The 22,327-nt window shown below is 42.7% G+C and overlaps 1 protein-coding gene across 3 annotated transcripts in view; it reads left to right on the top strand.

Annotated features, from left to right (window-relative positions):
• Positions 1-22,327, top strand: part of CARS2 (cysteinyl-tRNA synthetase 2, mitochondrial) — a 34,804-nt gene that overhangs the window by 6,766 nt on the left and 5,711 nt on the right. The window contains exons 4-13 of one of the 3 annotated variants that reach the window (XM_031056215.1): positions 264-335; positions 913-1,018; positions 1,737-1,820; positions 4,261-4,390; positions 6,647-6,780; positions 9,714-9,781; positions 12,426-12,492; positions 17,199-17,334; positions 19,317-19,440; positions 21,393-21,491. In XM_031056215.1, coding sequence (XP_030912075.1) covers positions 264-335; positions 913-1,018; positions 1,737-1,820; positions 4,261-4,390; positions 6,647-6,780; positions 9,714-9,781; positions 12,426-12,492; positions 17,199-17,334; positions 19,317-19,440; positions 21,393-21,491 — 1,020 coding nt within the window. Of the gene's footprint in view, positions 1-263; positions 336-912; positions 1,019-1,736; positions 1,821-4,260; positions 4,391-6,646; positions 6,781-9,713; positions 9,782-12,425; positions 12,493-17,195; positions 17,335-19,316; positions 19,441-21,392; positions 21,492-22,327 lie in introns of all 3 variants that reach the window. The other 2 variants (XM_014306624.2, XM_031056216.1) reach the window with 2 other exon arrangements.

Below are 22,327 nucleotides of genomic sequence, written 5' to 3'. Positions count from 1 at the left end.
TTATTATTTTAGTCTTTGGTTGCTTTCTCTTAAAAGAGATATATTAATATTTTGTAAATTAAGCATAAATGAAATACTACTTCTAAGTTATTTGTAATTTATATCTCCTCCCTGTCAATGTTAGATTAATAAGCCTGTCTGACTCTTTACCTTGGGGGCTCTCTAAGTCTTCCAATTAGCTATTAGCTGTCTGAGAAAAGATTGCCATATTTTATATCATTACTCTGACTTATGATTTGCTAATCTGCTTCTCTTTTTTTCAGATGAATATATCACCAGTGGCTCTTGCTCGTATTTATGAAGAAGACTTTAAACAAGATATGACTGCCTTAAAGGTACAAACACTCAAGATTCTAAATTTAAGAGTATTTCTAAGCAATTATTTTTGGTAAAGAATCTGGTTTTGAGAGTTTGCTCTGAAAAAATAAATTTGTTGCTTGGAAACTGAGTGCTGATTTACTTTATCATTCCTCTGGAATGATATTACACACCTTTTGAGTAAGGAGATATGGGGAGAAGCAATTCTGAGCTTTGGAATGACCAAGTGAAACTTTGGAACAGTTTTTTTCCATATTCAGTAGATCCTTGATTCACAGATACTACTGTAATGCAGAAACAGCCCGATTGAAAGCACAGGAAACACAAAATCTTCTTTCATTGATTTCAAGTGACTTTGCTTCTTGTCTCCCTGTTAGAAGCAAAGAGGGAGCCACTGGGAAAATCGGGGTTTTTCTTTGCCACCCTCAAATATTTTTTCTGTGTGTGTATTATCTTAAATACTGCTTATGAATTTTTATGATACTTGCAATGTTTTTTAAAGATAAAATTGAGGAGAATGTTCTTTTTTTTTTGTTTTCTAGAGTGAAGGAACTCATTGGCAGTGTGTTAATGCAATGTTACTCTTTCTTTAAGGTCCTTCCTCCTACGGTATATATGAGGGTGACTGACAATATTCCTCAAATAATTTCCTTTATAAAAACAATAATTTCCAGTGGACAAGCTTATGCAACCTCGCAAGGTAAGACTCTGAGCAAGGTAACTCCTTGTTCAGCACATGTATAGGAAGTCATTGCTCTTAGTAATCCTATTTTGGAATCAGATGAGATACCTTGTGCCAGGCTTTCCTTCTGTTACTTAACAGGGTGTGAGTGAGTTGTTTGTGATGACAGGAGTGGGTAGAACAACTATTACTCAATTTCTAAGTTAAATGTAGCTCATTATTTATTATAATTGTTTACGGTAATAAACTGCTGTCTAAACTCCTTGGGGAAATCCTGGCCTGGTTTCTATAAGAAAGCTGGGGGAACCTCTGAAGAGGAGCTGTGTATGTCCTATGTGCTGTAAAAGATGTGTCTGCAAAGCAAAATGTGTGGATTTCTTTTTTTAGCAGAGCTGGTGGTTGTAGAAGAATTCAAGTGCATTGTAACTGGACTAGGTGTAGCTTGAGCTGCAGTAGGGGAGGGGATTGCTGATTTTGCATTGGCAAGAAAGAACCTGGGAGATCCCCAGAATTCAAAGTTATGCTGTGGGCAGAGTGAGCATGTACACAGAGGTTACTGAAAAACTGGATAGTGTGGAAACATCTGCTACTGCTTTTGCCATATTTCTGAATTTCTAAATCAGAATTTCAAATGGGAGTGGAAGAGCACTTTTTCTTTGCTTTCAGGGAAATGTTATCAAGTTCTCATCAATGTGCTCCATCTTTGCTATGCAACTAAACATTTCTTTTGTATTAGGTAATGTTTATTTTGATGTTAAGTCCTGGGGAAAAAGATACGGAGTGTTAACTGCTATTAACCCTGATGTCCAAGATGAAGCAGGTGAGTTTGTGGCATGAGCTTGTTTGTGTTAATGCATTGTTTGAATACATTTTGCATCTATGTGCAGACTTCCATTTGACAGTCTGAAACAGTTTTCTGACCCATTGCGTATAGCTAAGTTTCTGGTTAATTAGGATTACGGTGCTTTTGTAGTTATTTTTTGAGGTGCTCACTGTTGCCAGTGCAGGAGGAAACTTGGTTTTTCTTCTTTCTTTTGTCCTTCCCTCTATACCTTTGTTCTGGCAGCTTAGAACAATTAGGATTCTTAAGCAATTTTAATTAAATACTTGGCAGTGATACATAGAAACTTCACAGTGGGGTGGTGTTCTTGCTGTTGCAGTAGCCAGCAGTGAGGTACTCAAGGGAAAACACAGGGAAACCTCACCTACCTTGTTCTTGTTGGGGCAGTTGCACTGCTCTGAGGTTAACTGGATGAATTGCTTCCTTCATTACTTGTCACTGGGCTGAGCAGCCTCTGTGTGAGGGTGAGCAATCTCTTCATAGGCTGTGCTAGAGCAGGCCTGTACCCTGGGCTGTGGAGATTTTGCTCCAGTTCCTGCTTTGCAGGGTTGCTGAACCTCTGTTCAGCAGAGTAGTAAGGGTCTGATCAGGTCTCTGTGTCAGAGAATTTGTTTCAGGTCTCCTGCATCCGTTTGCAATCTAAAGTTCAGTATTTCATCATTTAAAAAAATCTGTTTGTAATTGCTGAAAATGCCTTGGAGGCTGATGCTCAGGTGCAGCCAGAACTTCTCACAGTTCTGCTCTGGAGTTGTCTCAGCGTTACAGCTTACAGAGGGAATGCATCTTGTCAACAGTGATTTAGAGGTAATTACTGAGTGCAGGGAACCAGCTCCTCCTGGGCTGCACAGGGAGGAGGAGCATTGCCAGCAGCTCAGTGGAGGTGATCCTTCTCTGCTCAGCACAGGTGAGACTGCCTGGAGTGCAGGGCTGGTGCTGGCTCCCAGAACAGCAGCGGGAAAAGCCAGCAAAGGGCCACAATAATGATGGAGGAGCATCTTTCATCTCCAAATACTGGAGCATCTTTCATATGAGGAAAAGCAGACAGAGCTGGACCACTGAGCCTGGAGAAGAGAAGGCTCAGGGGAATCCTGCCCATGTGTACTCATACTGATGGAGTAGAGCAGATGGAGCCAGGCTTTTCTCTGTGGTGCTTGGTGATGGGACAAGAGGCACTGATCACAACTTGAAATTCAGGAAATTTCATTTAAAACCAAGAAAAATCCTTTTTACCCTGAGGATGGTTAACACAAACCATGTTGCTCAGAGTTTGTGGAGTCTCTATCCTCAGTCAAAGCCTAACTGGACACCATCCTGGGCAGCCTGCTGTAGCTGCTTCTGCTCTGAGCAGGGGGTTGGGTTAGACTGTCCCCAGATGTGCCTTCCAGCCTCAGCTGTGATTGATCATGTGTTTTACGCTGCTTCCCCTCTAGCCACAACTTAAGTACATTCTTATTTCTAAAGATTTTGACTCTGGTTTTACTTACAACTGAGAAGTTGAAGAGTGGTCTTTTGTAGCAGTATACTCAAAAAAGAGCAGAAAAGGGTTGGAGTCAGCAGATACTGGTCACTCAGAACTTGGCAGTGTAGTGAAAGAGCCCAGGCAAAGATTCAGTGGATAGCACTAGGTTTATATTTCTGTATCTTTAGTTCTTAGGAATTTTTGAGTTGTATGATTCTAAAAGTGAGGTCCTGTATTTGTCAGGAACAAAGTCCAGAGTCCAGAGCCCTGTTCTCTGGCTCCTGCCAGGGGTTTGACTGGAGGTGTTTGACTGGAGGTTGGGAGTCAGCAGAGATGAACATTCCTGGAGTATTGTAGAAAAAACAACTGCATCCTTGGCAATGTAGTGAAAGAAAGAACAAATATAGCTGTGAGAAAACCTTTGTAGAGAACCCATTGGTGAAAACTAGTGAAAAGTAGTGAAAAATTGCTGCTGTCCAAGAAGAGTTTTGATTCTTACATCTGTGCACTTTGTTTTATAAAATCTAAAACACAAAGTAATTGTGTCCCAGAGAAAAAAATAGTGGGGGTTTTTGTTTGTTTGTTTTTATGTGTGGTTTGGTTTGGTTTTATTACCTTTTCTGCTGTAGTGCAGTCAATTTGTCCTGGGGAAACTGGCTGATATGTAACTAAATGAATGAAAAATAAGGCAAACTGGGGAAGGATAAAAGGACTGATAGGATAGGATATATTAAGGAATCTTGAATCCATCTTTGTAGCTTGTCGAAATCTATTTCAATATTTCAATATTTCAATTTTCCTCTATGTGAGGGGGAAGAGAGGGAAGTTGTAGTGAAAAGAAGTTGATTGAAGGGGATTAAAATCAGAGTAGTTCACTAAATACACATTTCCTCTTGCTTTCATTTGGTCATTTTTTTTCTTTGAGACATATCCCATTAACAAATCACTTCTTCTTGCCAGCTGATTCTGACAAACGACATGGTAAAGATTTTGCCCTGTGGAAGGCTGCCAAGCCTCAGGAGCTATCTTGGAATTCTCCCTGGGGAAAAGGACGGCCTGGATGGCACATTGAATGTTCCACAATATCAAGGTCAGATTTCTTGGGTTTTGATAAATCTAATGCTCTTTTTCATTTTCAGTCACAGTACAATGGTAGCAGCAGTACTGAAATTGTTTTCTGACAGTAGGTAGCACTGGTTTTAATGTGTGACCATTAACTTGGGATGTCACATGTGGCCCAGATAAACTCTGCTTCACCTTACTGTCACAGCTGTCTCCATGTTTTGGCATCTTCTCTAGAGTCAGACTTGGTGTTTAAAATACAGCACACGGGATCACACAGTCCATTAGCAGTCTTTTAGCTTGAGCTGAGTAACCAAAGGTGTGGTGAAAGTTATGGTTCCTCTTTCATTGCTTCCCTTCCACTTCTAGCAGTCTCCATCAGACCTAATTCAGGATGTAGGTGTCAGGAGGACGGGGTGTGGGATTACAGCTTGATCTGTGAGATCTTGCTGGCCTTACCTTAACAGCAGCTGTGGATGTTCGTGCTCATAATCTAAGTGTTATTCAGCATTCTTGCTGAGTAGTGTTTTGCTTGCAGTTGGTTTGATGTAATTTGCTCTTAATTTAAAGTTTCATTTTCACCACAGGAGAAAGAGTCTTCTCTCCTGGAAGATTGATAGTGTACTTAGTTTTGCATTAGTCTCAGATCTTTTTTTGGAAGCTAATAAGAAATAGTTTAGATCTGACCTTGTTCAGCTTAAATTTTCAGCTAAAGCTGAAAGAAGGTGGAACCAGCTGCCTTAGGTTTTTCTTTCATATGCTTTTCTGGTGCACCTGGGATTGTTAGTCTTTTCCACCTGCTTGTGAAAAGTGTTCATAAGGGTGATTTTCTGTCTGTAAATAGTTTCAGCATAGTGAGGCAGCTCTTAAAGCAATCAAAGTGCACAAAATCATGCTGTGTTTAATGTACAACCTCTGACAGTAGTGCACAGATAAGAAATGCCAGTTTCAACATGGCTTGTCTGCTAATGCAGTGCTGTTTATAGTCTGCATTTCTTTCTGTAAAAATGTGTTTTACTGAGGCTGGATGAGGCTCCTGCCACATAAATAAAAGACCCACTGAGAGCATGATTGTAGTAATCTTGGACTGTGAAAAATGGAGAGCTTCCCTTGGTAAGTGGCCTAAAACAATTTGTTGTCCCAGTCAGCTGCTGAAGGCCCATTTTTAAGCAATACTTACTTAGCTGTCTGTTTTGCCAAGTATCTCAAAGCACTTTATGTTAGGTGAATTAATTTTGCTAAGTCTTTGAATGAGGAGTCTCTGGTCTCTAGAGCCACCCTGGAGGAGGGAATCCCCTGCTTTGATCCCCTCAGGTCTGTCATTCTCTTCTCGTTTTCCCTTGGGGTGAGGTGGGTGGCTCCTCCTGTCCCTGTGCATTTGGCAGATCCATCTGTCACCTCTCTCCAGCTCTTAATGGTTTTGTTGGAGGAAACGGGAATTGCTCCTCTGTAGGTGGCACAAGGGAAGGTGAGGGTCAGTCCTGGGAAGATTTGTGCTTTAGCTGGTTTTGAAGCAGGCAGGAGCAGAGAACGATGAACTTGGGAAATGGTGACAGCTGCTCTTTCTTCCTTCTCTCTTCTCCTCCTTGTCTTTTCCTCCTGTGCCCCAACAGCTTCTGCAAAGCCATCATGTGGTACAGTGTTAGCAGGGTGTTCTGTCTCAAAAAGGGACCAAAGTATTAATGTTTAGCCAGCTACCAGGAGCACCTTGTTAAGGTGACATATGGGAGGCCTGTTTGTTTGCCTGTGTGTCTGTAGGCCTTGCATCTTTCCCTGCTTGAGCACTTCTGGTTTCTGAGCAATTAAGGTTGACTCACATTCCTATGAGGCTGTAAGTGTAAACTTTGTTTAACAGGTAAAATAAAGTTGCTAACCTGCCCAGCTTGACCTGATTGCACACACTATTGTTTGAATTCTTACAGAAAAGGTACAAGATAAGGAAGAGTAATACCAAATTTATAGAAATAAGTTGTTAGGTGTGCACATAAAGGCACCTGTCTGATACTGAAACTGTAGCAGAACAAGGAAAGGAGACGTCCTGCTTGCTGTCCTTTAAGGAATTGCTTCTAGTAAGGAAAAGTAATTGTGAACAGATATGGGTCCTGTCTGTACAAGTTCTGCTGCAGTTTTGGTATCCAAGGTATATGTAAAATCTTGTTCTAAAACTGCAGTTACTAAGTTGTACGCTTAAATATATGTTGTTTCATCTTATTTTTATCTGCATTTCTTTTTACAAAAAGCTTCTGTGGTGCTCTACTTACTGATCAGGAAAATATTGTTACAGTGCAGTGTTTGGAAAGCAGCTGGACATCCATACCGGTGGAATAGATCTTGCATTTCCTCATCATGAAAATGAAATTGCACAGTGTGAGGTGTATCATCAGTGTGAGCAGTGGGGGAATTACTTTCTGCATTCTGGTAAGTAAAATATTGATCACTTGAGAGCCTGTGCAAATACAATAGTTTGGGTTTTTTAAGTTTGGCATTTCATGCTGTGAGAACACGTTACACTGCCTGCCATTATGTAGAACTGCTCTTTGCTCCCTCTGCATAAAAGTGCTTCATTCAGTGAGGTTTGTGCTTGTACAGTGCTTTGAACTACGTCACTGATGGCTCTAGTGCTGTTCCCATTGATGGAGACCTTGGCATTTGTTCTTCCTGTTGCACTCGTGGTGGTTCTGGATGGACAGCTGAAGTCAACAGAAAGTCAGATTCAAGTCTACAGCCTCTCTTTTGCTGATTAGTATTTTGGGCAGGATGTCTCTGAACTCTTGAAGCTGCTTCTCTGAATAGAAAAGCTGCGGAGTTAAGCCTGTGGTGCACTCTGGGAATTACATGAACTTTCATTTTTATATATTTGTACTGTATGGGATGAATATTGAATTCTAGTTCAGTTCCCAGTGTAGAGCCTGTTGTAAATCAATAGCAATTGTCCAGAGGCTGGTGCATCCTCCAGGGTGTGCTTTGCTCCCAAGGTGCTTTGGAATCCCCTCCGCATTTCCATTGCGATGCACTGGTTACTGCCAAGGGGAGCCTTCTGTTGACAAACCAGTGAATCTGGCTTTTCAAACTTGGAACTGAATCTGTAGGGGAAATATTTTTTGATAGCAGCTAAATAAAGAAGAGTCAATAAAAAAAAAAAGAAGTAAAGGGAGAACTTAATTCCAAGGGCAATTTTTACACTGAAGTTCTCTAGGAGCTGACAGATTACATTCATTAAGTCAGAAAGAGTTGCTGGACGATGATAGTGTGAATTATTTAGGGCAAATGAATCAGCTTCAGAAACAATTTATTCTGCTAACAGACTTCAGAATTTTAGCAGCTCAGAATTGGAGGAGCAGTCCCCATTGGAGGAAGAAAATCCCTGCACTGGGGATAAATCTTATAAGGACTTTATTTTTAGACTACTTGTACTCTGGGAAGAGCGCCAAACCAAAGTTATGAAAATCCTTGTATTTTGTGTTCTTGAATGAAATCATTCTAAGCACTGAAACTCTTGGAAGAGGAATATTAATTCAAATTCAGATGTTACTGGTACATTTTTAGGAAAACACAGTCCAACTATTTTAGGCTTGTCTGCCTGAAGTTAATTAAGTCAGTATTTAGGCACCTTTGCAAAAGAGAGAAAGTAATCTTAGCCAGCTTTTCCCCTTCTCCCAGGAGAATTTTGGCTGTGGGTTTTACTTGAGTTCCAAGAGCTGCAGGTGTCCAGCTGTGTCTGACAGCTTGAATGTGCTTTTTGAGTGTCCTAAGTTTAATGATGCAGTGGTGAAAGTGGCCTCACCTGCAAGCAGACAGGACAGACAGTGAAAGCAAGGTTTTTTATCATGGGTAGCTGCTGTAGTTGGTTCTGCATCCATGGATTTTTTGATTCATTCCTTCTCTCCATAGAGTATGTTGTACAAAATTAAATTTTGAGGTGGTTAGGATAGGACTTCACATGGTGAGTTCCTGTTGCTTTGAATCATTGTCAGAAATAGCTGAGAAGTGAATAGATGATCTTTTCAGGTCCAGTTGTCAGGCCTGAGCTTGTTGTTTTCATATCCAGATGAGTGTAATGGGGATTTTATCTACTTGTGGAAGCAAGAGGGTTTCAGGCAAGCCTGCAAAGCAGCTCTGTGCGGTGAGTAGCACAAAATGCAGACAGTTGTATGGGTTGCTGAGCAAGAAATGTCACTTCTGTCACCACTCATAAAAGCAGGAGCACAATCATACGTTGTCCTTGCACTCTGAGGCACTAGTAGCACTGGGGTGCCAAATGTGAAAGAATGCAGTGCTGGTAGGGTATTACAGAGCAAGAGAAACTTATGCTCAAAAATCTGCCTCAAAGTATGATTAAGTGCTAGATGCTGCAGGTCACAGAAGTGCCTAAAATCTCATATAGTTGTGGGTGTTTGGTAACTTACAGAATTACTCTTTCATTAGGAGAAGCCTATTTAAGGCTTTTAACAACATTTCTGAAGTGATGCTGAGTAGTCTTTCAGTGGCAGCATGTTTGCCATCTCTCTGGTGCTGTGAATAATTGGTGTTTTCCATCAGTGGTGCTGCTGTGGCTCACATGGATGAGACCTGGAAGCAGGCAACCTCAGGCTATGCCTCTCCTGTCTTTCTTTGACAGAGCTTTCAGTCCTAAAGCCAAGCTCTACATTCTCTTTTAAATTCAGTGTTACTACCTTTTTCCTGTGCTTCAGCCCTGCAAAGCAGTGATCTGTGTGACTATTCAATGTTCTAGCAGTGCTCAGAGGTCACACTTCAAAATAAACTAATTCAAATTAGGTATTGTAGATGCATCACTCCCTCACCCTGCTTTTTCTGTCTCACAAGTCTGGAGAAGTTGAGAATCTGCAGAAAATTCATTTTGCATTTAAGATATTTTGAACCAGTGCTTTAAAACTTTGGGGTAAAAAAATAACGTTAACAGCCACCGGCAAGTAATAAGTACAGAAGTGCTAGATCACTGGAAAATATTTCTTAAAATACCTCTGAGAAGTCAAGAGTAACAGGTAAGGTACTTGTGAAGACTGAAACTATTTCCTTGCTTGTTTTTATCAGTTTATTGTCAGTTCTGAGCAGGGACACTCATGGTGGTGGTGGGATGTTGTTTTTTTTTATGTTTTAAATGGCTATGTTTTAAAATTCACTCAGTGGAAGTTTTGAGAATGGAGACATGTGCAGGACTGTAGGCAAAGCTTTTGAAAAATGTTCCCCGTTACATTGAAGTGTTTGGCATGTATCCATCATAGCATATGCTGCCTCCAACATTTACAGTGTCTCAGTGCAGTCTTTCTCATTTGCTCCCTATTCAGAAGCACACTTGTTTATCCTGATTAATTCCTTTTTTTTTACTATAGGGCACTTGCATGTTAAAGGAAGTCAAGAAAAAATGTCAAAGTCATTAAAAAACTACATAACGATTAAGGTAATTTCTTTGTTTGAATTGAAGCAATTTTGTAGGTTTGTAATATGTAAATATTAATCACAGCCCTCTTTTGAGGAAGCTTTGGAGTGTGTGCTTGTGCTGCAGTGTTTCTCTGGTACTATGTATCTGTTATTGTGGATCTGGAGGTAGGATTCCTGTTCAGATTCATGGTTTGCTTATAACAATGGATCTTGCTGAGCTCAGAGTGTTTGTAGGAGCAGAGTTTGTGCCCAGTACCAGAATCCTGCACTGTACATTTGTGGTTGGACTTGACAGTCTCAGGGGTCTTTTCCAACCTGAATGATTCTGTTCTGTAGTGATGGGTTCTCATCAGGCTGTCCTTAATAATGCTTTGAAAAAACATGGACTTGGAAAAGAATGGATGTTTTTCCTAGTCCTTCTTTAGGTGAAATGGGACAGAGTATCAGTGTTTTGTCAGGAAGCTGCTGGATATCCTGAACCACACTGTTGCAGCAGTCTCTCCCATTACCCTTTATATAGTGACCTTGCTGAGGCACAGAAGCTTTGCCTTTTGATACCCATGAACCACATGACTGTGTGATATTTCCCTGTGTCCCCAGGTTTTTGGTGTGGCCCAGAGCAGGGTTTCTCTGCCAGCTGTGTGTGCTCCAGCTGTGCTAGGGTGGCTCCCATGATGGCTGATGCCTACTGCTGGAATAGGGTGATTTCCTTCCTTTAGACAAAACTTGGGAAACTGCTTTGGCATACGTGTTCCCCTTTGCCCTCTTGGAAAAATTAATTAAAATCCCTTTAAAATGAAGTTCAATATGAGCTGCTTTATTCCTAAGTCTTCTGATGCTGTCTGGGTACAGTTAAGCCCTGTTTCCCTGGAGCTCACAATTTTCACAGAAATCTCATGTCTCAGCAGATGTTGTGGACAGGGTGGAGAAATGACCACAACTGCAGTGCTTGGAGTTAAAAGCAGCATATAAAAATGTTCTTCTCCATGTCCCCCATGATGGCACAGCTTGTGTTGAGGAAACAAATATTTCCGGCCTGTGTTTCTTTCCTTGTAGGTCTCTGCTTTTCATGTCTGCCCTTACACATGAGTAAACAAGTATTAGTCTTTCCTGAGAAGTGATTTTCAATCCAGTGGAACAATTTTTTCCTGTACAGCTGCCTTGCACCTTGAAAGTTAAGCCCTACATGGAAGGTTTTATGCCCGTGCCAAAAGAGGGGGGGTCTGTCCAGGATCTTCCCTTGGTCCAGCCAGTTGCCACCTGCATCCCAGGCTGTCACCTGGGCACAGCAGCCCAGCATCCTCTGCATCTAGCTGCCCTGTTTCCCTCACCTTGTACCCTACTCCAGTTTTTTCTTTCCTTTTTTTAATAGCTAATTTTAAAAAATAAATTAATTAAAAATTAATTAATTAAAAAAATTTAATTCTGACCCCAAAAATCAAAGAGATTGTGATAACACAGGGCCAAGCAAGCTGCTTTCAAAGAGCTGTGATTCTTCATCTGTTCTCTGTTTTAAAGGAAATGCAGAGTTGTTTTTTCTAGTTTGGATGGTCCTTTACCAAATTTGAATTTATTTCTGTACTGTACTCATATTGTTCTACCTCTGTATATTAGTGTAATGCTGCTGGGCATATGGGGTACACTGATTTATATCCAGTTTATTTTAAAAACCCAGAACAAACAAACACCCCCCAAAACAATCAGTACCACTGTTTCTTGATTGTCATTGCCTCAATTATTTCTATTTTCACTTGAGAGACAGCACATTGCTGATGCTTTTCTGCTGTTCAGGCTGGTTTAGTCTTGTACCAGAAGACTATTTCAAAATGCGAGGTTTAAGCAAATAACACTTTCCATATTTTCTCACTTGTACTGTCTTATTATTTTTGATTTTTTGTGGCACTTCAGTGATCCTCACCAGTTTGCAAATTAAAAAAATTGCAAATTAAAAAAAAAAAAGCAGAAGTGCAATAGTCACAGTCAATCTACCACAGTGTCCAGCCTTGCTGAGAGCAGGGTTGGAGGTGATTGAATGTTTTATTAGTGTACCTTCCAAAGATTTAAATAGCTCATTATGCTATTAATATACATTAATTGTACTACTAGTAATACGAGTAGTTTACTGGAGTAAATTATTTGTAAAGCTAGATTAATATTAGAGTGGAGTTTATTAGGCTTCATAATTACCACAGATAACTCTTTTTATAGTGCTGGGATTTATCTTTGTTCACTCCCTGTGTTTCTTCATATTCTAGTCCTGCAGAAAAAGCACACTTCTTTTTCAATAAATCTTTTTTTTTTGTAAAGTTTGCAAAACTCAGGAGCTTTCCTCTGTATAAGATTATAGCCCAATCTTAGTCTGATCATTTCATTTTGGATTTTGTTTGTAAAGGTGTTTTTACAGTGTATGTTTGATTGTACTTGCAAAGTAATTTTCAGTCTTATATTGGACATTGTGTGTATATTTATATCTTGTAATCTTATATGGAATTGAATTTTATTTAGTTTAGGTTTTAAAGCAGTGTTAGAGTTGAAAGATTTTATGCCTGTCTTAAATTGCAAAGATGCATTACTTGTCATGCTAGTTTGAAAAGCAAGGGGGTGAAAGAAATTTCCTGAAGAAATTGATATGCTAAAGCTGTCTTTTTGTGCATGGAGTTTAGGATTTCCTGAAGAAATGTTCATCAGACCAATTCAGAATGTTTTGTTTGCGTGGCAGATACAGCTCAGGTAAGGAGCAGCCCTTCCCTGCTGAGGTGTGCATGGCTTTCCCCACAGTTCAGGTAAGGAGCAGCCCCTTCCCTGCTGAGGTGTGCCTGGCTTTCCCTATGCCTTTCCCAGCTTTCCCCACGCCTTTCCCAGCTTTCCCCACGCCTTTCCCAGCTTTCCCCTCACCTTTCCCAGCTTTCCCCACGCCTTTCCCAGCTTTCCCCTCACCTTTCCCAGCTTTCCCCATGCCTTTCCTAGCTCCAGAGCGAGCTCCCCGTGCGGATCCCTGCGCTTCCCGAATGCAGTGGGTGGAAAGGGTTTGGTGGTGCTCTGTGGGGCTGCTCTTTGGCTCACAGTTAGAAAATGGTCTTTATTGAGCACAGTACATAACCATTCATTTAAATACCTTCTTGAGCTGCAGTTAGTTGTGACTCGTAGTTAATTGCACTTTTAATTAATGAATTACCTGTGTCTCTGATTTGCTTCTGTTGAAGTTACTTGCATTGCAGTCACGATCAGCTGTTTTTGGAGACATATCTAGATAGAGCTGTGGCTTATATTCCTGTAGAGGGTATGATGAGGGCTGGCTAATAATTTTCATCTGCCTGCTGTGTTACCATTTTTGTCCTGTGGAGTTCCTGAGTGTTCAGGCAGTTCTGTGGTGCGGTGCAGCTCACTTAGACCAGCACATGATAACCTAATGAACACCTTAGCCTGGCAGATGATCTCTCTGCTGGTGGGGAGATTTTGTCAGCTTCCCTGTGTACCCCATAGTGTTTCCAGCAGGTAGATGCTACTTTGAGCTGAAAGAGGTTTTTGTATGTCTGTGTTCCTGCCAGTTTATTGGGAGCTGCCAAAAGCAGATGGTAGCTCCTTAACCACTGCTGGGTCACCTGGCTTGTTGGCTGTCCTGGCATGGCAAGGGAATAGTGAAGCATGGTGCTGCAGCTGCTGTGGTGTTCCAGTGGCCTCTGCCTGCCTTGGGTAAAGCACCTGTGGCAGTGTGACTGTGAGAGCTGGTGTGGCCAAGGCTCTGGGGTGCTACTCGTGCTTGTCAGTGTGCAGTGTGCTCTCAGTCTTTATAGTTGTGCAGTTGTTGGACTGAGAAGTCTTTCTCCTTGTTCATACTGCTAACTGCCTTGCAGGAGCCACCCATGTGACCTTCCTGGTGGAGCCTCCCTCTCCTAGGACAGTTGAAGGCATCAGGAATTGAGTAATTGCAATATTTCAAAGCATGGGATAGTAAAGAGAGAGGTGGTTATTAACTCCCCTGGAACTGTCAGAGAATGAGAGGGGTGCATTCACTTGCAGGTCTGCTGCAGAGCAGCATCCTGTTCAGGCATGCAGTGGATTGGTGGCATGCTTGGCTGCTTTGGGGTGATGCTGCAGGGCAGTGGCACACTTGGCTGATTGCTTCTTTTAAGAGATGAAATTCCTTGTGTACACTTAGGTGTCTCCCTGACTAGGGGCACTTGGGAGTTGTGAGCAAATGTGTGTTTAAAACAAGAGGAAAGACTAACACCTGCTACCACTATCATGTATGCATTTTTGTCATGTGAGCAAGAGCTAAATGTCTGGTAGTTTCCAGCCTTGCCTCAGGACAAGGAATGGCACTGGAGCCCTGCAGTGGAGAGGTGCCTGCAGGCTTTCTTCACTCCCTGTCAGTTGGCTGCTTTTGAGCCTGTGCTTTTTGCATTACTTCTAGGATAAACACCCCCTGAGGTAGAAAAAGAGTGCTACCTGTGTGCATGTGGGTGGCATTGATGAAAGGATATGGTGATGTCTTATCAGAGTATAAGCCAGTTGGCAGATAAAGGTTGCTCAGAAGTCTGCACTTCCCACCTCCACCTTACAAGGCCATGTGCATTATTAGCTTCCCATAAAGAGCCAGAGTTGGTCTCTGCTGAGCCAGGTATTCACTGTGCTGCCTGTCAGCTTGTGTCCCTGCTGTCAATATTCACTTTGGTCTAAACATAAGTTTACTACACTCCTTCTCATCTTGCTGTCTGCTCATATTTTTATTAGAAGTGAGATCCCAAGGACCTGTTTCTTAAAAGGTTTTTATAGCCTAGACCCATGGGTGATGGTTCCTGCCATTCTGATCTGCCAAAGAAAGCCTTTTGTAAAATCCAGGTTTGGGGGGTCAGGTGGTACCACAAACATTGGATTGAATCTGTTAAAAAGATCTTTGTAGGCATGTGGATGGGGGCAGCTGCTGACAGTTGGGAATGGCTCATGCTTGAAACTGTGTTTTCTTTGGCTTGGATTGGGCCTTTTTTGTTGTCTGAGCTACCCCCCTGTCTCTGTATGTGCTAACAGGCCCAAATAGAGACAAATTTTACTCCACACTTGCCCAGCCTTGGAGGGGCAAGGGTTGAAAGGGGTGTGTGCAGGGAGGTGCACGTGTTTCATGGGAGTGGAGTCCCTTCCTGTGGTGGTCATTGTCAGAGGGAGGATAAAGCTGCATGCCTTGCTTGTGGGGAAGAGGAGAAAAGTTAGAGAGAAGAGACTTTTATCATCCTTCCATAATGTATTTTTGTATGAGGTTCCTCTGCTTTATCTGCCCCTCTGCCTCTCTGGTGGTGGGGCAGAGCTGCTCGGGGTGAAGCTGAGCTCTGGGGGCAGTGGGGATTATCTGGGCTGTCAGTGACAAAGGAGTGGGGAGCACAATGGTTTATAGCACCAGTGCTGTGTTGTGGGTTTGCAGTGCCTGCAGGCAGTGGTTTAGGAGTATGCCCTGAACTGGGGGTGAAGAATGGCTTCAACTAAAGTAGGTTTCATCAGGATAGACTTTTATCAAGTATTCCTAGCAGAATTCTTGTAACCAGGTTAATCAGTTGAGTAGTCCTAGTGTATATAAATGATCACTCTCAGTGTCTCACTGTGTTATAGAGATGTGTATATTGGTCTTTTTGAAAACCAAGTAAAGCTTGATTTAATGAGGCAGTAATGCAGATTTTTAATTATACACAAGTGGAAAATCTGACAAATACAGCTCCAGACTTACACCTTTGTTACACTGGGGTAAATCCTGTATAAAGTCTGTTTAAACAGTTAGGCTTCCTTGGGATTTAGGCTAATGGAAATGAGATTGGGTCTCACATCTGGCTGCTTTTTCCCTCTTACATCTGTCCCCTTGGTAGAACTGTCTGCTCTAAAGAGTCTGTCTGGGCAGCACTGGGTAATTCTACAAAGCAGCTGGATGCACCACAGGCAGGCCCAGAGGTGGGATTTCTGTGGAAGCTATGGATGATGCTCAGTACTGATGATACCAGGAGTGTGCTGGCAGCTGTAGTTTGGATGTACCTTATTGCTGAGGTCAGGTGTACAGCAGTGAAGCAATACTGCTCTGCCTATGCGTGGCTCTGGTGTGATACTGGGGGAAGGAGTGCATTCAAACTTAGGCCTGTCCTAAGGACACAACTTCCTCTAAAGTCAGGTGAGCTCTCCTGTGTGGGATCCAAAAGCTTTTCGACAGAAAATTGCACATTCCTGTACAAATTTAAAAAAGCCTGTCACTGATAGCAATTCCCAGTAAAAGGGACAGTGAGCTGGTCTGGCTCCTGCGCTTCACAGGGTGCAGGCAAGGCCAGGGGAGCCTGCTGAGCTCCTGCCAGCAGGAGCGGACTCTGGAAGCTCCCAAAGGGGAATTGCCTGCCAGAGGTAGGGTCTCCCTGAATGCAGTGGGGATGTCTGTGTGCATGGATGCCTTGTTAGTGGTAGGGCTGATGTTACTGTGGCTGGTGGAAGAGGAGCTCTGTAGGGTTCCTGTATGGCGCATCTCGTAAAGTGGAGCTCAGCTGTGGATGCAAGCAATCGTTTACCTTGAGATTTTATCTTTCTTTCAAGGGCCATAAGAGGCTTTGATATGTGTGAGTGTGATGAACTCCACCCTAGACATGCCCTTATGAGTTTAAGCAATTTGTATTTTCTCTAAAGATAGCTTTCTCAGAGTGGTATGGTGTCATGGTTTGACACTCGTGCAATGCCAGTGCCCCCATGAAAATATATGCTCCCTGGTGTCTGCTGTGAGATGTGACCAGGAATAAGCAAAGCAGGCCCCCACTTAGAAATAAATAAAAAAAACTTTATTAACTAAACTACAACTCTAAGTAAAAAGAAGACACACAGGGAAATTGAAAACCTTCCAAAAATATTTCCAGTTTAGCTTTGATGTTGTGAGGGAATTGTTCAGGAGCTAGACCACAAATTTTAGGTTCATCTAGATTTTAGATGTTGGTGAAGCAGCCCTTTAAATAGTCAGTGGTGAGGGTTAGGCTTCTTTGGACATCTCCAAATACAGGTTGTGTCTACCTAAATTAGAATAGGCACAAAATTAGAGGCGCATGTTGCCATCACTAGAACACTTAGAAGTATATTAAATCCTAATGCTTTGGATTGATAACTTTGCAGGGAGATTCAATAATGGAAAAAAATTAAAGTTAAATAGTGATTGCTTCAGTAAACTTCCAGATTCAACTTTTTGAATCAGTTTGATAAGTGTTCCAGTAGGTTATACTTTGTCATATGTAGTGATTGTCTTTTATATTGATTTAATCCTCCTGGTATGCATGAAGAATGGAGCTTTTAATTAAATGTGCAATTAATTGTGAGAAGTTTGCTATACAAATAATAACAAACTTCTCCTTTGTCTCCAAATACTGTTCCTATGTATGACAGACAACATTCTCTCCATCATAATGCCTTGATTTCTTTTTTCTTAGCAGTAGAATTTAGTGAGGAGAGCATGGAAGATGCAAAGAACCTTCTTCAGGCAATCTCCTCATTTATTAGAGATGCAAATGCTTATATAAAAGGACAGCTGGTGTGTGACCCTGTTAGAGAAGACATATTGTGGGAAAGGTAAGTGCACTTCCTGTATCTTAAAAGATTGTGATTATGTGAGCAGTAGTTGGCTGACAAACTCCTGTTCAAAAAGCAGGACAAGAAGGACTAAGCAGCAGTCCTCCCTCCCAGCCCAAAAAACAAGGGCAGGTTTTTGAAAAAATTCTCTTTCTAGCCAGCTGTTTTTGCTCTTAGTCTGCTATCCTCAGTTCACTGTGGTTTTAAGATCTGTGTTACTTTTCTGGTGTGCCTGTCCTAACTCAGGCTTTGCCCTTCGTGAGCAATGCAGGAGGCAAAGCTGTGGCAACTGTGAGGGTCCCCAGTTTGTAAACTGAGCTGGGCTGTGGTAACTGGAGAAGAAGGAGGATCACTGGAGAGTGACACACCTTGGGCACCTGGATTTGTAATCAAGCTAGCTGGCACTGTGGTGTGCAGCAGAGGAGAGGAGGGGCTACTGAGAGATTGGCCATGGGCAGGGATGTCACAGGGCAGGAAGCAATTACAATTGTTGTGACCCTGACAATGGTGAGGAGAATCCTTTGGAGTCCATTATGAAAACCAGATTATCTTCAGGACTGAGATGTGCTGTGTGCTGGATGCAAAGCTGAGAGCAGAGCACGGAGTCAGGGTAGGAGGGGCACTGAGTGCCCTGAAGTAAGGTTAGTGCAGGCAGCTCTGGGCTGCACAGTCACAGGGGAGACAGCCTGGGCTGTAGAGGTGAGAGGCAGCTTCCTTGTGGCTCAGGTACCTCACTGCTGGGAAAGCTTGTGGCTGCACTGATTGAGGGTTGCAAGGGGCACTGGAGCACATTACAGGAAAGTGGAGTTGCATTAACTAACTATGGTATTTGGCAAAAGCAAATCCTTCAGCAGGGGGCTGCAGGAGATCTGTTGGTACAAGATAAAGCTGAGAGGTGTGAGGAAGTTGAAATGGATAATCAGTAGGGGATGTGTGGGAGGGCACAACTTGTGTATTCCTAGGTGTAAAAACAACCAAAATGAAACAAAGCTCTTAATTAGTGAAGTGTTAGATACTCAGCGGAGAGGGGTAAGCTTGCAGGGAAAAGTGTTGGGAAGAATGAATTAGAGCAGCAGCCATCCAGTATCTGAGGGGAGGTAGGCATTCCAGGCAAAAAACCACAGAAACAGGTGAAATAAGGCTCAGAAGAGCCCCAGAGATGCTAGGAGAGCTTGAGGTTCCCCTGCTCCTTGCGCTCTTTTGGGAAATGGCATCCTTGGGGCTGTGCTGTCAAGCTCTGGTTCACCTGGCTGGGTGTGGGAGCACGCTGCCAGCAGCTGTTTGTAGCTCTGCATTTATCCCTGCTGCTCTCCTCAACTCCCTCTCCAAGTGGCTGCAGCTGCTGGTGCTGGTTCTGTGGTGATCTGTGCTGGTTGCCTGCTGGCTTTTGGCACTCTTACACAAATGTCCCACTGGACCTTTCCACCTGGGCCAGGGTGAGTGCAATCCCTTGGGACTGGCATTGGGCTCTCCTGGGAAATGAGGAGGCAGTGCTTGGTTCTGAGTTGGATCCTGCCAGCAGGATTCTTGGCCAGCCCCAGGACAGCTTTCTTGCCAGGCACTGGAGAGCTGCCTGTGATGTGCCTTTGGAAGAGAAGCATGCCGCTAGCATGATTAATGGGCTGCTGGAAAAAAACCAGAACTCAGTAAGATCTTTGATATGCTTAATATCAGTCTCATTTTCCCTCTGTTTTTAAATGATTTAAGGCAAACTTTGCTCTGTTGTTGTTGGCCCCTCGGATTAGCCATGTATATTTATTGAATGGCTGTAACACTTAGGATTTTGACATGCATCAAATTTTTCCCTTCACAGCAGAAAGATGTATTCTCCCTGATGAGTGCAGCACTGCCCATCACAGGACAGCTGGGAAGGAGATGGCAGTGTCCTTTCAGTGACTCCTTCTGGCTGAATGGCTGATGAATTCAGTGTACTGCTGGCATCTTGTTTGTCTTATCTTAAATGTTACCTTTTCTTCTTGAAGGCTAGCCAACACAAAAGTAACCGTGAAGGCTGCGTTTGCAGATGACTTTGACACCTCCAGGGCTGTTGCAGCAATTATGGACCTCATTCACCATGGCAACAGACAGCTTAAGGCTGTTACTAAGGTAACCCATTAGGATACAGAGATCAGAAAATGACAGCTGTCCACTGTCCTACTGCTTAATGCAGACAGATTAGTTTATTGTTCACATAAGAAACCAGCAGAAACAAAGCTCCATAAATTTTTGACCTTAATGGAGCCCATTTGTCCTGACCCTATCACAGGAATTGTGCATGGCTATTGTTTTGTGCTCTGTTGTGTCCAGAGGATTTTTCTTTCCTGCTACCCTGTATTATTTATACCTAAGGCTTTTGGAAGTCCTGAGGCTGTTGTGACATGCTGCTAATTTTAGTGCTGGTTCTCTGTTCTTACCCTGCTTCTTTGCTTAATGCCCATGCACAGAAATTAAGCTAAACTGGGAAGGGTGTGAGGTGGTTGCTGCAGGGGCTTTGGCCAGCAGCCCCAGGTGCACTGGACAGTCTTGATGGTGAGTTCAGTGCTGGGGACTGAGTGGCTTCTGCTGTCTTCTGTAACTGGCATCAGCATGAGCCTGTCTTCACATGGCTTTTGGCAAATTAAGACCCTTTTAAGATCTCTCATGCGGACACAAATAAAGAATCTGGTAAGGACAAGACTCGAGCAATAAACACTGTCTGAAGCACTTCTGGGTTCTCCATTTACCAACAGCTCCCTTTGTCACTCAAGTGAGCACCTCAGCCTTGTTGCTGTGCTCCTTGAGTACTGCTGTCATCGTGTTCATCATGTTTGTGCAGTGAAAGAAATGTTGTGTACGTGCTAATAACTGGTTTTAAGAGAGAATTAGCCTGTTGGTTTAGGAATCTTGCCTCACTCTGGTCCTGTTTTGGCATTGGCTTTCAATTTTGTCCTTAGCCTTATCTTTACAAATAAGCAAATCTTTACAGATTAGCCTTAGCCTTATAATTACGAATGATCTTTACAATCTGAGTGAATCCCTGACCTGAAACAGTTTGCAGCAGGGATCTGTAATGGCATTGCCACTCCTAGATACAGCTACCCCCATATTGTCAGTCACTGCTTGCTCCCCCTGAATTTCTCCTGTCAGTCATTTTGTTGAGAATGAGATGGGATATTTGTGGGGCAGCTGACTCAGATTTCTGGTTGAGGTGGTGGAGCTTTTCTGGGTACATCCCAGCTGTCTGGAGTGTTCCCTCTTCATTATCCGTGTAGTAAAGTTCCTTAAGAACTGTGAGTAAATCCACATAACTACTTATTCCTCCCTCTAGCCTTCCTGCTAAGCATTTCCTACCTTAGATGGCACACTCCTGTTCCTTTCTCCCAGTGGCTGCTCCAGCTCCTCCCAGTTCAGACCTTCCTATACATTTTAGACTACAGCTTATCTCAGGCCTTAGTGAAGATGTCAGATAAAATCCAGTACCAGCTGCTGATCTGCTTGTGCATGTCATCACTCTTATTTTTTAGGCAAGGGTTAGTCCCTTAAATTGCTCCTCAGTCTGTCATTTAATTCTTATTTTATTGCTGCTGCTGCTGCTGATTGCTGGTGCTGCCAGGGCATGACAAAATGCCATACACTGTCTCAAAGTGGTCTCCACATGGATCAAATCAATAAGATACTCAAAGAATTTAGTTTTAATCTTTTCTATTATAGGTGTCTATGAATGTGGGATTTTATTCTTTTTATTTTGTTTCCATACACACAGCCCTTTCATGCCCAGAAGTGCTATTTTTAGTTCTAATTTACTGCACACGAGTAATGTGTGGCAGCTTCTCACATCTCTTCTTGCTGCACAGGCTGGTGATCAGCTCTTGCCTTCCCTTGCTTACTTAAATCCCTTCCCTTTGTGCTGTGAGGTGCTTTTGTATCTCTGTAAGATTGCTTATCTGGGCAGGTGTTCCTGATGGAGGTAGATCTTTATAATTAGTAGCAGTTTTCCCTTGTGGACTAGGCTGCAGAGAGCTGCTGGGCTCTGCAATATGTATTGACTGGACAATCTCTTTTGAGTGTTTTCTTAACAGGATGCTGGATCTCCTAGAAGCTCTGTTGTGTATGGAAGCATTATTTCCTATATTGAAGGCTTTTTCAGTGCCCTTGGGATGTCCTTTGAGGAAAGACAGGTAATGAAATATCTCTTCTATGTGTTTGAGGATATGGTAGCAGCCCCTGTGTTTCATAGAGTGCTTTCTGAAAGCATCAGATGTAACAAAGTTATTTATGGTTTTAGTAAACCTTTCTGCACTGCTTGCACTTTCTCCTGTGATGTTTTAGGAGAGTCTATGAGCAGGTGGAACAAAATGTGGGCTTTTTAGTTCTTGGAGGTGCTCCCATGTGACTTCTGTACCAGTTTTGCTGTGGAAATGAAAGACTGAGGAATGAAACAAGAAAAAGTTAGCATTGGAGGCATTTAAATCATCCTGTTATATGTCTGGCTTTCCCCAGATTTTCCTCTTCTTCCTGATGGTTGCATCCAGGCTGGCTTTGATAGCTGTGTGAATATTTGCAGTTGTGAGGGGTCCCACTCCTCTGCAGAAAGCCAGGGGAAGGGGCTGCTCTGCCTTGAGCCATGGGGGGGATGTGGGGAGGGGAGGACAATGAGCTGGGCATGGGGCCCTTACATAACTAGTTCTTGGAAAGGTAGGAATGGGGAGAGAAACAAAAGGAGAGAACAGCTCAAAGCAAAATACTGAACTAGTACTAGTTCTAGTTTCCTAGTACTAGTACTGGGAAAGAGAGTCATCAATATGGGGGTGATTCCCAATGTATGGAAGCATTTAAAATGACACAAGGTATTGGAGAATAGCAGGGTGTTCTTTGCTCCTCTCCTGCTCAGGTACGGAGCTGAATGCGAAGTAGTGGAAAACTTTCTGTAGAGAAACTGTTCTGAAAAACAGAACAGTTATTTTTTGGGAGAGGGACAAGAGAGTAAGAAAATGTAACATTATTAATCCTTTGA

Source organism: Geospiza fortis, unplaced genomic scaffold (genome assembly GCF_000277835.1).
Source record: "Geospiza fortis unplaced genomic scaffold, GeoFor_1.0 scaffold192, whole genome shotgun sequence".
NCBI lineage: Eukaryota > Metazoa > Chordata > Aves > Passeriformes > Thraupidae > Geospiza > Geospiza fortis.
Note: the sequence above shows the minus strand (reverse complement) of the source record. Positions and strands in the feature narration are given on the sequence as shown.